At 44.1% G+C, this 13,948-nt stretch overlaps 1 protein-coding gene across 3 annotated transcripts in view; it reads left to right on the top strand.

Annotated features, from left to right (window-relative positions):
- The window catches only part of TBC1D16 (TBC1 domain family member 16), a 267,299-nt gene that overhangs the window by 81,818 nt on the left and 171,533 nt on the right, over positions 1 to 13,948 (top strand). For 2 of the 3 annotated variants that reach the window (XM_082271734.1, XM_082271733.1), the window contains exon 4: positions 8,509 to 8,697. In XM_082271734.1, coding sequence (XP_082127860.1) covers positions 8,509 to 8,697 — 189 coding nt within the window. Of the gene's footprint in view, positions 1 to 8,479; positions 8,698 to 13,948 lie in introns of all 3 variants that reach the window. The other variant, XM_082271735.1, reaches the window with a different exon arrangement.

The following is a 13,948-nucleotide window of genomic DNA, read 5'->3' as shown; positions in this document are numbered from 1 at the left end:
AACGGATGGAAAACTGATACATTTTGACGTGACTGAACTAATGAACTGAACGGATCGTATGTGTGAAAGGGGCCTAAGGGCTCTTTCACACTGTCCGTCCGTCGGACGGACTCCGTTTTTCTCAGCGGGGTGGGATCGATCTGCCGATCCCCCGCTGAGCAGAAGGATGACAGCTGTTCTCCGCGCTGTGTGCAGAGACACAGCTGTCAGAGCCCCATACATCTCTATGGGAAAATTGGATGGGAATGGACCGTTGGTCCGTTCTCATCTGATCCCATCCGATCCGCTGGACTGATGGAAAATAGGGTTTCCATCCGTCCAGATTTGACGGATCGGATTGGGTGTCAGGGGACATGTCTCCGCTGACATCCGATCCCCCATAGAGATGCATGGGGGGACCGTTCAGATCCGCCAAAAAAACTGACAGGCGGATCTGAACGGCCCGCCTGTGTGAAAGGGGCCTTAGGATGATCAGTGGAAACAGGATGCACCTGAGCTCAATTTTTAGTGTCATGGCAAAGGCTGTGAATACTTCTGTACATGGAATTATTTTCATTTTTTATTTTTTAATAATTTTGAAAGATTTCAAACAAACTTCTTTCATGTTGTCATTATGGGGTATTGCTTGTAGAATTTTGAGAAAAATAATGATTTTAATCAATATTGGAATAAGGCTGTAACATAACAAAATGTGGAAAAAGTGAAGCTCTGTGAATACTTTCCCTATGCACTGTACCCGCCCTTAATGTATCCATTGCTATATACCGTATGCGTCAACATAGAGACTCTCATAGATTAGAGTTGCACTATACAGAAGGGCCCTGATGAGACATATATCTGCAAATGCTGTGTAACTAAAATCTCTGTTTTTAACTTTAATTGTTAGACAATGTAATTATTTATTTATTTTTCTCCTAAATAGGAACAATGCCATAGGTTTGTCATATTGTCATATGACTGACAGCATTATGGGAAAATTGTAACAGTGATGACTGTGTCCAATGCACAACATATACACTTATTATTTTGTTATGGCAACACATACTACCCTTAGGCAATGAATGATGCTTACAATGCAAAGTGCACAAGGAGGTTTGTTTTGTAGTCATGTCTTAAAGCTAAACCTTATATTAACAGCTTAATGCACAAATAAAATACACACAGTGGGTAAAGAAAACAACCCCCCCCCTCTCTTTAACCACTTCAGTACAAGACCCACTTTGAATGACAATTGCGCAGTCATGCTACACTGTACCCATATGAAATTTTATCATTTTTTTCACACAAATAGAGCTTTCTTTTGGTGGTATTTAATCACCTCTGCGTTTTTTATTTCTTACTAAAAAAAAAAGAAAAAAGAGAGAACATTTAAAAAAAAAAGAAAAGTTTCTTATTTTTCTGTCAGAAGTTTTGAAAATAAGTAATTTTTCTCCTTCACTGATGTGCGCTGATGAGGTGGCCCTTATGGACACTGATGAGGAGGCACTGATTAGAGATTGACCGAATTATCAGCAACACCTACGGTATATATCTGTATCAGCCCCTGAGGTTACCGATATTGCCGATATTTCAGGAAAGTGCTGTACCGGAGTGATGCCTGCAAATAGAGGCATCACCCCGATACCGGCGTCCATAGCCGACGGTCGGCTGTCTTGTAATGTCATGACATCACTTCCGGGTACTGGCGGCACCGAATAAAAAAAAAACTGACAGCATTCAAAACAGCCAAACTTGGCGTTTTGAATGCTTTTCAGTGCAGAGGAGGGGTTTGGGGTCTTTTAGACCCCCAGATCCCTCCACAAGGAGTACCTTTTAGAAAAAAAAAAAACGATATCGGTCGATCACTAGTACTAATATGCAGCACTATTGGGCACTGATAGGTGGTACTAATGGACACTGAAAGGTGGCACTGAGAGGCGGCACTGACGGGCAGCACTGATGGACAGCACAGATGAGTAGGCACTGATTGTGGGCACTGACTGGCAGCACTATGGGCACTGATTGTGGGCACTGACTGGCAGCACTATGGGCACTGATTGTGGGCACTGACTGGCAGCACTATGGGCACTGATGGTGGGCACTGATTGGCACTGTTTTTTTACTTTTCTGTAATCTGGGCCCTGATTACCTGTCCTAGACTCCCCTTTGAGGTGGAGCCGCTGATTGGCTCTCCTCGCCACACACTCTGACAGTGTGAGGCGAGAAGAGCTGGTAAACGGCACTTCCTAATTTACATGTGACCGGCTGTGATTGGACACAGCCGATCACATGGGTAAAGAGCCATGTCATTGGCTCTTTACCAAGATGGGGGTCGCGCCATGTCCTAGCAACACGGCGCGGCCACGATCGCCGCAGGCCGGTTTGGGGCGCCATCATATGACGGCATCCCTGAACGAGAGCTGCACCGCTTCACCGTCATTTGACAGTGGGTGGGCGGCAGGTGGTTAAAACAATCACATTTTGTTGCTTTGAAGCCTAAAATTAGGACCGACACTGTTTTTGTTTTATCCAGCTGTATTTACTCAGTGCAACTTATAACATCCAAGGGAAAAATAGAACACCAACATGTCAGGAAAAACAAAAAAAATGAAAAAAACAGAATCACTGAGTTTGAAAAAGGATCACCCCCATGTGTCAGTATTTAGTTGAACCATCTTTTCCTTTACTTACAGTCTTTAGTCTGTTGGGATTTGTCTCTACTAAGATTGCACATCTAGACTTCCAATCTTCTTTGCAGAACTGCTTAAGTTCAGTTAAATTTGATGGTGACCTTTTATGGACTGCAGTCTTCAAGTCATTCCACAGAATTTCCATGGGGTTTAAGTCTGGGCTCTGACTACACCATGCAAGGACATTCACCTTTTTCTCCTTCAACCAATGTGTGGTCAATTTTGCTGTGTGCTTTGAGTTGTCATGTTAGAATATAAACATTCTTCCCATTGACAACTTTCTGGGAGAGAGCAGCAGATTTTCCTTAAGAATTTGACAGTATTTTGCCCCATCTAATTTCCTTCTATCCTGACAAATGCTTCAGTCCCTGCTGCAGAGAAACACCCCCATAACAGGGGTAGCCTCTCTGACCAGTTTCCTTCTGGCTGTTTAATCCAGTTTGGGACAACGTCCTTGTGACAAGAGTCACTTTGGGTGGGGAGTTCGTGGAACCCAGATTACTTTAGAGAGGTCAGGAAACTCCTTGTCCAGCTTCCCCGGCCCCTCTTATGTGTAAGTCACCCTGTGTCTATTAGGGGCACAGGGTGACCAAGAACCCCAGTTGGGTCTGCACTAATCAGACTTGCTGTACAACCACACCGGACTCAGCCTTTTGTGTTACCCCGGTTATCCTGGGTTCTATATGTGTGGTTTGTGTTGAAAGAATGAGGGGCCTGATTCTAACTGTGATTTGGCTGTGGCTTGAGCTGTAAGAACAGAGATCAATGGTCCTACATAGTAGAACCATATGATCACCATTCTTACACAGGGAAGAATGACAGGCGGCTTTGTTTACATTAGCCGCCTGCCTTTCTCCCGGTGTAACGGACGATCGCGAGTGCCCGTAGACCTACATCGCTTTGCCTTTGAGGGGCTGACTGCCGAAGTAAATATACTGACCGCAGTCGGCAAGTGGTTAAAACCCACTAGTTCTGGGATTTTTTTCCAGCCAGAAAAGACCCCTGCCAAAAACTGCTGATAACAGCCTATGTGTGCATGGACACACAGGATAACATGCTGGGAAGTTTACTGGTTGCAGAAAAAAATGCCGGAAGCCAAAAAATTGCCGCTGTAAAAACATCCAGTGTGCATGAGGCCTTACAGTGCTGTTGATGAGGGAGAAAGGAGAGAGAATCAGTGAGATAAGATAGGTCAATATACTTGTAAGATTAAAGTGATTGTAAAATCTCATTTTGTTTTCCAATTAAAATAACAAACATGTTATTCTTACCTCCTCTGTGCAGTTGGTTTTGCACAGGGCAGCCTGGATCCTCCTCTTCTCGGGTCCCTCTTTGCTGCTCCTGGCCCCTCCCTCCTGTTGAGTGCCCCCACAGCAAGCAGCTTGCTATGGGGGCACCTGAGCCCAAGCTGCAGCTCCTTGTGTTCATTCAGACTCCCCTCTCATTCCTGATTGGCTGACTGACTTTGATTGATAGCAGTGGGAGCCAATGGCATTGTGTCTCAGCCAGTCAGGAGGGAGAGTCTTGGATGGCGGAGACACTAGTGGACATCGCTGGAGAGAGATGGGGGTCAGGTAAGTATTAAGGGGATGCTGGGGACGCTGCTACACACAGGTTTTTTTTATCTTAATTCAAAGAATGTATTGAGATAAAAACCTTCTGACTTTACAACTCCTTTACCTCTCTTGTTTCTTCCTGGCAGCAAAGTTTGTCCTGTCATCTCTCCTGCTTTTCTTCCCCCCTCCCTAATCAGTGTTCCCTCAGCACAGTCTGTCTCATTCCTGTTGCTTTCTTCCCCCTTCAGCAACAGTAAATCTTAAAGCTGTCAGATGATCAACCTCTCTAGTGGCTCTGATTTTAGTCACAATGCCGAGAAAGAGAGCAACTGAGCATGTGCAGAGTAGGCTGACTGCATTACTGGATTTTAAACACTATAGGTACCTATTTTTTAAAGTGTTACTAAATCCACAATAACAAAATCAGTCTGTATATGCAGTAAAGCATGCTTGTTGTAATCACTGTGGAACCTAAAGGGGTTATTCCTCCACAGTGTGTAAAAAGTCTGATCCTGACTCCACTGTTCCTCCCCTTCTTTTACCGTCCCTAATCCATCTGCTAATAGAACAGAGTCCTGGAAGACAGACTGCACATGCTCAGTTTGGTGTGTATTGCTTTTTTTTTTGGGAGAGTGGATGTGATCAACACAGGGCCAATCAGCACTGTCCAGACAGAGATCACGCAGCCTCACAGGACAGTCTGAGGAGTATGAAAATTCCTCCTACAAGCTTTAACCAGTGCTCAGACAGAAGTCACATGACTGCTGTATACTGCTGATGAGAGAAGGTATTTATCATTTTATATTTACTAAAATAATTGCATTCCCACGTTTTGTGTACTGTGGGGGACCAAATATAGGTAATACAGGGTCCTGGGTTTAGTAATACAGTACTTTAATATTTAACATAATGTAGTATACCTGCAAAAGGGGCAAGCCTGAAGTGGTCTATAAGGACTTAGATTTCTGAAGAAGGTTCTACATTAACATTATCATCATCTTTCCTGTGCCAGAGCTCGCTCAGGCTCTTCACCAGCTGTTCCATCTCTTTTCTGAAGAAATTAGAGCCTGCAGAGTTTTAATCCTCGACATGCCCCTTTCAAAGTCATTTCCACACATTATTGTGTCCTGGGAAAATCAGCATCTCCGTTCAGGTAAAGTAAATGCTAAACCTAAATAATACCTGAACAAATATGGTGCTGTCTCAGAAAGAAATGCATTTGTCAGGGAAGTACAATGATCTCTGTGAGAGGTAATAAATGGCTGTAAGTGTTAAATGATATTTAGCCACATCCCGTCTGGCTTATAGCAAAATGACGGCTGGACGTACGATGTCCTTCAGAACAAGCTGCTCATGGCAATCATTAGTGCGCATCTCCGATCACCATAAAGAGCATATGACGTAGGCTCTTTACCATGTGATCAGCTGTGTCCAATCACAGCGTAACTAGGAAGTGCTGGTTAACAGCATTTCTCTGTTCACACTGACTGAGCGTGAGTAGAGGAGAAACCGATTAGCGGCTCTCCAGACAGGGGCATCTGCACTGATAATTAATGCAGTGATTATCAGTGCAGCCCCATCTGCAATGCCCAGTGATGGCAATCAGTGCCCATCAGTGATTTCTGTCAGTGCCACCTATCAGTGGTGTCTATTAGAGATCGACCGATTATCGGCAAGGCCGATTTATCGAGGGCCGATATTGACTTTTGCCGATATATCAGTATCGGCCCCCCGGAACTGGCCGATATTCCAAATATTGCTCATGTAAGGGTAAAATGATGTCACATAGCATAATTCCGTTTACAAATGTTATTGAATATGCCACTCACATATGTACAAATTAAAGATATAAGCAATTCCACATTAGCAGATCTGCTGGGAGATCGGTATCTCGCACCCACTTGCTGTAAGTGATACCCAGGTGATACCGCTCCGTCCGGTATCCACTCAATACTGCTCTGTCTCTCACCTGCTTCATCTCCCACCCTCCCGATACCGATCCGTCTCTCACCCACTTGCCTTAAGTGACACCTGGGTGATACCGCTCTGTCTCTCACCCACTTGCCGTAAGTGAGACCCAGGTGATACCGCTCCATCTTTCTCCCACTTGCCGTAAGTGAGACCCAGGTGATACCGCTCCGTCTTTCACCCACTTGCCGTAAGTGAGACCCGGGTGATAACGCTCCATCTCTCACCCACTTGCCGTAAGTGAGACCCGGGTGATACCGCTCCGTCTCTCACCCACTTGCCGTAAGTGAGACCCGGGTGATACCACTCCATCTCTCACCCACTTGCCGTAAGTGAGACCCAGGTGATACCGCTCCGTCTTTCACCCACTTGCCGTAAGTGAGACCCAGGTGATACCGCTCCGTCTCTCACCCACTTGCCGTAAGTGAGACCCGGGTGATACCGCTCCATCTCTCACCCACTTGCCGTAAGTGAGACCCGGGTGATACCGCTCCGTCTTTCACCCACTTGCCGTAAGTGAGACCCAGGTGATACCGCTCCATCTCTCACCCACTTGCCGTAAGTGAGACCCGGGTGATACCGCTCCGTCTCTCACCCACTTGCCGTAAGTGAGACCCGGGTGATACCGCTCCGTCTCTCACCCACTTGCCGTAAGTGAGACCCAGGTGATACCTCTCCATCTTTCACCCACTTGCCGTAAGTGAGACCCAGGTGATACCGCTCCATCTTTCACCCACTTGCCGTAAGTGAGACCCGGGTGATACCGCTCCGTCTCTCACCCACTTGCCGTAAGTGAGACCCGGGTGATACCGCTCCGTCTCTCACCCACTTGCCGTAAGTGAGACCCGGGTGATACCGCTCCGTCTCTCACCCACTTGCCGTGAGACCCGGGTGATACCGCTCCGTCTCTCACCCACTTGCCGTAAGTGAGACCCAGGTGATACCGCTCCGTCTCTCACCCACTTGCCGTGAGACCCGGGTGATACCGCTCCATCTCTCACCCACTTGCCGTAAGTGATACCCAGATGATACCGCTCCATTCGACATCCACTTAATACTGCTCCGTCTCTCACCCGCTTCATCTCCCACCCACCCGATACCGATCCGTCTCTCACCCAATTGCCGTAAGTGACACCTAGGTGATACTGCTCCGTCCAGCATACGATCTCTGTGGTCACGGCGGGCATAACCACGCACGTGACCTCCGAGAACGTATGCCATACGGAGCGGTATCACCCGGTTGTCACTTATGGCAAGTGGGTGGCAGATCGGTATCTCTCAGCAGATCTGCTAATGTGGAATTGCTTATATCTTTTGTACATATGTGAGTGGCATATTCAATAACATTTGTAAACAGAATTATGCTATGTGACATCATTTTACCCTTACATAAGCATCGCCACCTAATGGTTGCAGGAGGAGAAGACTAGTCTCTGACCCTGACGTAGGATGTACAAAATATTGGCCGATATCTACTGATATGCGATGGCCAAAATATTGGTATCTGCAATGAAAAACCGATATCGGTCGATCCCTAGTGTCTATCATTGCTGCACATTAGTGCCCATTATTTCCCATCAGTGCTGCCTATCCATGCCTATAAAGGCTGCCCATCAGTGTCGCCTATCAATGCCCATCAGTGCTGCATATTAGTGCCGTCTCATCAGTGCCCATCAGTGCTGCATATTAGTGCCGTCTCATCAGTGCCCATCAGTGCTGCATATTAGTGCCGTCTCATCAGTGCCCATCAGTGCTGCATATTAGTGCCGCCCCATCAGTCCCGTGTCATCAGTGCACATCAGTGAAGGAAAAAATGTACTTATTTACAAAAAAAAAACAGATACAAATAAAAAACGTATTTTTTCTTCCAAATTTTCTGTCTCGTTTCATTTGTTTAACAAAAAAGGAAAAGCCCAGTGTTGATTACATACCACTAAAAGAAAGCTCTGTCTGTCTCAAAAAAATGATAAAAATTGTGTTTGGTTACAGTGTTGCATGACCGCACAATTGTCATTCAAAGTGTGACAGCTCTGAAAGCTGAAAGTTGGCCTGGGCAGAAAGGGGGGGGGGGGGGAGTGCCCAGTATTGAAGTGGTTAACATAAGATATTTCTGATGCTAAGTAGACATTAAACATTCACAATGCCCCGTTTGGCAAACTGTTCTTTTCTGTTCTGTAAAGTGTAGTGTAAAGTTTTTGTTTGTTTTTCTTTTTTTTAATTGAATTAAAGCCCAATGTATTCATTCGTTGCAGCACTAAAAATCTCTTTTCTAACCAGAAAATAAAGGGTCTCTTTGTTTTGTGTTCCCCGTTCAGGCAAGATGCTGAAAGTCACATGACCTGCTATGCATCCAGCCCTGAAGCCAACTCCCATTACGGAGAGATTAATGGTCGTGGAGCCCCTGCCAAATGGGAGGAGCAGCAAAAACTCCTGGCACTTGAGCAGACATGTGGAGTGTTCAGGGTGGACTTGGGTCAGATGCGTTCACTGCGCCTCTTCTTTTGGTGAGTAAGGAAATTAAGGCAGTTTTGATAAAAAAAGTCAGTAATGGAAAGAAGTATGTGAACTTCCAAGATCATGCCTTAAAAGAAGGTAGTTGGAAGGTTTTCCAAACCCTAAGGGCTCATTCATGGTGATCAATGTAGGCTTCAATGCAAGGACACATAGAAAACAAGTTTTGTCTACGAAGGATGAGCTCAGTTGCGTTTGGATCCTGATCAGGATCCCACCAGGAAGCTGCCACCTGTACTGTGCTAATCATAAGTGAACGAAACATCCCCCAACACCCCCCGCGCACAACCACACATATACAAGGGGCAATTATATATGTGACTTTAGGTCATGCCTTAGCCACCTTATGGCTGGCCCAGTACAGTGACTGGTGGTGGGATCACTCAGATGGGTTGTGAACGTGCCTGAGCTCATACCTATTCTCTACATGCCTTGTTCACACCATATATGTGGAGTGGTGTGCTTTGCTTAAAAATGCTGCATGCCGGGCAGTGCACTGTGGTGCATAAAGTTAAATTGTTTTTTTTTTTTTTTTTTTAGTTTAAATTAACCGGTTGCAGACCGCCGCAAGTACATATACTGCTGCGGTCAGCCCCGGCCAGGCAAAGTGATGTACCGGTACGTCACTAGCCTGTCACTTCCTTGTGAGCCAATAGCGGGCGAGCGCGCGCCCGCGGAGGCGCACGCCCGCCCCCGCTCTTTCCCTGGGAAGTCCGTGCATGTGACCGGCGGACCCGATGTCCGCCGGTCACTCGCGATCGTCCGCCGTGAAGGGAGAAAGGCAGGCGGCTGACGTAAACAAGCCGCCTGTCATTCTCCCCTGTGTAGGAATGGTGATCAGACGGTTCTACTATGTAGGACCATTGATCACTGTTCCTACACCAGTAGCCATGTCCAATCACAGTAAGAAGCACGCCCCTAGTAACACACTTAACCCCTCCTTCCCCAATAAAGTTAACCCCTTCCCTGCCAGTGTCATGTTGCAGTAACAGTGCATATGTATAGCACGGATTACTGTAGTAATGTCACTGGTACCCCCAAAAGTGTCAAAAATGTCAGTCAAGGGTCCGATCTGTCCGCCGCAATGTCGCAGTCCTGCAAAAAAAATCACAGATCGCCGCCATTACTCGTTAAATAAAAAAAAACACCAAAAATGACAAAAATCTTTCCCTTAGTTAGTAAATGCAATAACTTTTGCGCAAACCAATCAAAATACGCTTTTTGCGATTTTTTTTTTTTACCAAACATATGTAGCCGAAAACAAATTGGCCAAAAATGTTTAAAAAAATTTTGATTTTTACATTTTTTTTTTGGGAATTTCATATAAAAAAAATGTGAAAAATATTGTTATTTTTGCAAAATTGACGCTCTTTTTTTGTTTATAGCGCAAAAAGTAAAAATCGCACAGGTGATCAAATACCACCAAAAGAAAGCTCTGTTTGTGGGGAAAAAAGAACGTCAAATTCGTATAGGTACAGCGTCGCACAACCGCGCAATTGTCCGTTAAAGTCACGCAGTGCCGAATCGCAAAAAAAGCCCTGGTCAGGAAGGGGGTAAAATCTTCCGGGGCTTAAGTGGTTAAGGAAAACAAACAAAAAAAATGTAAATCTTGAGATGCGTTGTAACAACGCAATGCTAGAAGCTGTTATTGGCTTTTTTTTTTCTGCTCCTCGAAGTTAAATAGCATCCATGCACACTACTTTAGGCTACTAGTATTTTTTGAGCTTCAGCGTCTAGGGCAGTGATGGCGAACCTTGGCACCCCAGATGTTTTGGAACTACATTTCCCATGATGCTCACTGCACTCTGCAGTGTAGCTGAGCCTCATGGGAAATGTAGTTCCAAAACATCTGGGGTGCCAAGGTTCACCATCACTGGAGTTTCTAAGTTTAATATATTTTGATTTACGATATTGAAATAAAGAAAAAACTCATCAACATACACATTTGGTCGAAGATACAAACAACACAATGTTGAGCTTATGCTCTACTAGCTTCCAAATGCGGTTAATAATTCTTCCAAAAGCAAGAATACAAAATCCCAATATGTCACATGGTAATCCGTTAAATAGATAAATGAAAAAAGAAAGAAAAAGAAAAGAGAGGGGAAGGGAGAAAGACTTGGTGACAATGGGTGGTGGGCAATATAATGGCCTATAAAAGGCCTGTCAAAAATATGTAAGTCAGGGTAACTAGCCAATTAGAGCAACTCACATAACTTATTCTAATTGGTTAAATTGTCATGATCATCTTATAAGTTGGTGTGGTTTTAAAATGAGACCACCCATCCCAAATGCCCAACTGTCTAGTAGCTTTTCCTTTAGAAATATATGTGAGTTCCTCCATGAGGCAGATACTCGTTTCACCCAATGTTTCAGTGTTGGAATCTCCGGTTTACCCCACATAATCGGAATCAGAGCTTTTGCAGCATTTAAAAGATGTGGGGTAACCGACCTCTTATAGGTATGAAATGATTCCATGGTGAAATGAAATAATATTGTCCAGGTGTCCTGCTGGATAGAGAGGTTAGTTATCTGATTAATACACTCGACAACCTGAGACCATAATGGGCGAATCAGCGGGCCCTCCCACCAGATATGAGCGTGAGAAGCATTGTTTCCACAATTCCTTCAGCATAATGGTGACCTAGAAGGAAACATCTTATGCAACTTAATAGGTGTATAGTACCATTGACCATCAATTTATAATTAGTTTCTGTCATTTTTGATGAAATTGAAGAGGTACATGATAATAATAGGATCTTATCTTTGAGTATCTGTAAAAAATGGAAAAACACGAACGCTAAACGCGGGTCATCGCGTTCGGACGCGTTTGTGCGTTTGAAACGCCTAGAAACACATGTTCGAATGCAAATAATTGCGTTCTAAAAAAGTCCCTGAACGCAACTGCCTGCAAATGACTGTAAATGACCATGTGTACATGGACAGATAAGATAACATGGAGCTGCGTTCAGGGGCTTCTGAAAAAAACGCCCAACTGCTCCTAAACGGCCATTTCCAGCGTCCCGTGTACATGGACCCTTAAAGGCTGGGGTAAGGTTTGAATAAATCGAACAAGTTGAATATGTCTCCATACGTCCAAATAAGTGGACTGTTGATTTCCCAAAAGCTTTGCAAAGGGGTTTAGGAAGGCCTGCATTGAGGACATGATGAAGTAACAGGGGTCCCTCTGGGGACCAATGAAGGAATCCCTTATCCAACGAAGGGAAGACATTATGATTAAGTAAGGGCATCAATGGAGAATTGTATGACCAAGAAAATATTTTATGTAGCAGATCCCAAAGATCGTTTCTTAGAGCGTTTTTCGAGCAGAAACGCTCCTAAAGGCTACTAATAGCTTTTTTTTTTCCTTTTTTTTTTTTATTTAAAGGAACTAGAAAAATGCTAATAAAACATTACTACAAAAAGCTATTACCAGCGTTTTTTTCCAGCATTTTTCCACAGTTTTTTTAGCTGACAAAAAATGCTAGTGTGCATGGAACTGAAGGCTTCCCCACCTTTTAGAATACATTCATCGACACCTCCAGCTATAGCTGGTGATACCACTAAGCAAGTGAAAACAGGTTAGCTGTACAGAACTCTCGATCAAGAGATGTACAACCAGCCTGCCCATTGATGGATCGAAATTTGGCTGGTCCCTGCTGAACTGACCGAATTTTGATCCATCTATTGCCAGCTTTATGGACATACTGCTGCTTTAGCCACTTGCCCCATATGGATGTACCCATATGTCCTCTGGTTAAAGTGATTCTACCAGGGTCATGAGACCATGGCTGCAGTCATGACCCTGGTATCTTTTTTTCACTAGGCGATGCTGAATAATATAAAAGCGATCCAAAGGGCCAAATAGCCGCTGGATCAATTTTACATGTGGAGGAAGGTGGCCCCAAAACCTAAATCTCCCTGCCGCCTTCTGGGGAGAGACATCACATCTCTCCATAAAGAGGACCTATCATGAACCCACAACCCCCACCCCCATGCTCACTCGCAAACATGAATGCATACATTGATCCCACACATGTAAACAGTGGTTGCGCCACACGTGAGGTATTGCCACAATCGTTAGAGCGAGAGCAATAATTCTAGCACCAGACCTCCTCTGTAACTCTAAACTGGTAACCTGGAAAGACTTTTAAAGCTTGGCCTATGAAGATTTGTAAGTCCCGTAGTTTGTCACCATTCCACGGGCGCACACAATTTTAAAACATGACATGCTAAGAATCTGTTTATTTATAGTAACGTATAACAATAAGGTATTATATTGTGTTTGTGTGCAGTAAAATTAATTAAAGTGCATTTTTTCAAAAATAATATGTGTTTAAAAACCGTTGTGCATATATTGTGTGACATAAAACATTGCAGCAACCAACATTTTTTCCCTGGGCTTTTGCCCTAAAAAACTATAATGTTTGGGGTTCTAAGTACAGTCAGGTCCATAAATATTGGGAAATCGACACAATTCTAATCTTTTTGGCTCTATACACCACCACAATGGATTTGAAATGAAACAAACAAGATGTGCTTTAACTGCAGACTTTCAGCTTTAATTTGAGGGTATTTACATCCAAATTTTTCGGGCAATATTATCTGCTCATATTCAGCCAAATGCTTCAGAACTCATTGGACGGCGCTTCACAGTGCAGATGGACAATGACCCGAAGTATACTGCGAAAGCAACCAAAGAGTTTTTTAAGGGAAAGAAGTGGAATGTTATGCAATGGCCAAGTCAATTACCTGACCTGAATCCGATTGAGCATGAATTTCACTTGCTGAAGACAAAACTGAAGGGAAAATGCCCCAAGAACAAGCAGGAACTGAAGACAGTTGCAGTAGAGGCCTGGCAGAGAATCACCAGGGATGAAACCCAGCGTCTGGTGATGTCTATGCATTCCAGACTTCAGGCTGTAATTGACTGCAAAGGATTTGCAACCAAGTATTAAAAAGTGAAAGTTTGATTTATGATTGTTAATCTGTCCCATTACTTTTGGTTCCTTACAATAGTTTGTATATGTGCCTCCCACTTTTTAATTCCTACACTGTTCACCTGATTTGGATGTAAATGCCCTCAAATTAAAGCTGAAAGTCTGCAGTTAAAGCGCAACTTGTTTGTTTCATTTCAAATCCATTGTGGTGGTGTATAAAGCCAAAAATCTTAGAATTGTGTCAATGTCCCAATATTTATGGACCTGACTGTAATTATCTAGTAAAAACAACGCAGATTTTTAC

Source organism: Pelophylax lessonae, assembly GCF_965119305.1.
Source record: "Pelophylax lessonae genome assembly, chromosome: 11".
In the NCBI taxonomy this organism is placed as follows: Eukaryota; Metazoa; Chordata; class Amphibia; order Anura; family Ranidae; genus Pelophylax; species Pelophylax lessonae.
Note: the sequence above shows the minus strand (reverse complement) of the source record. Positions and strands in the feature narration are given on the sequence as shown.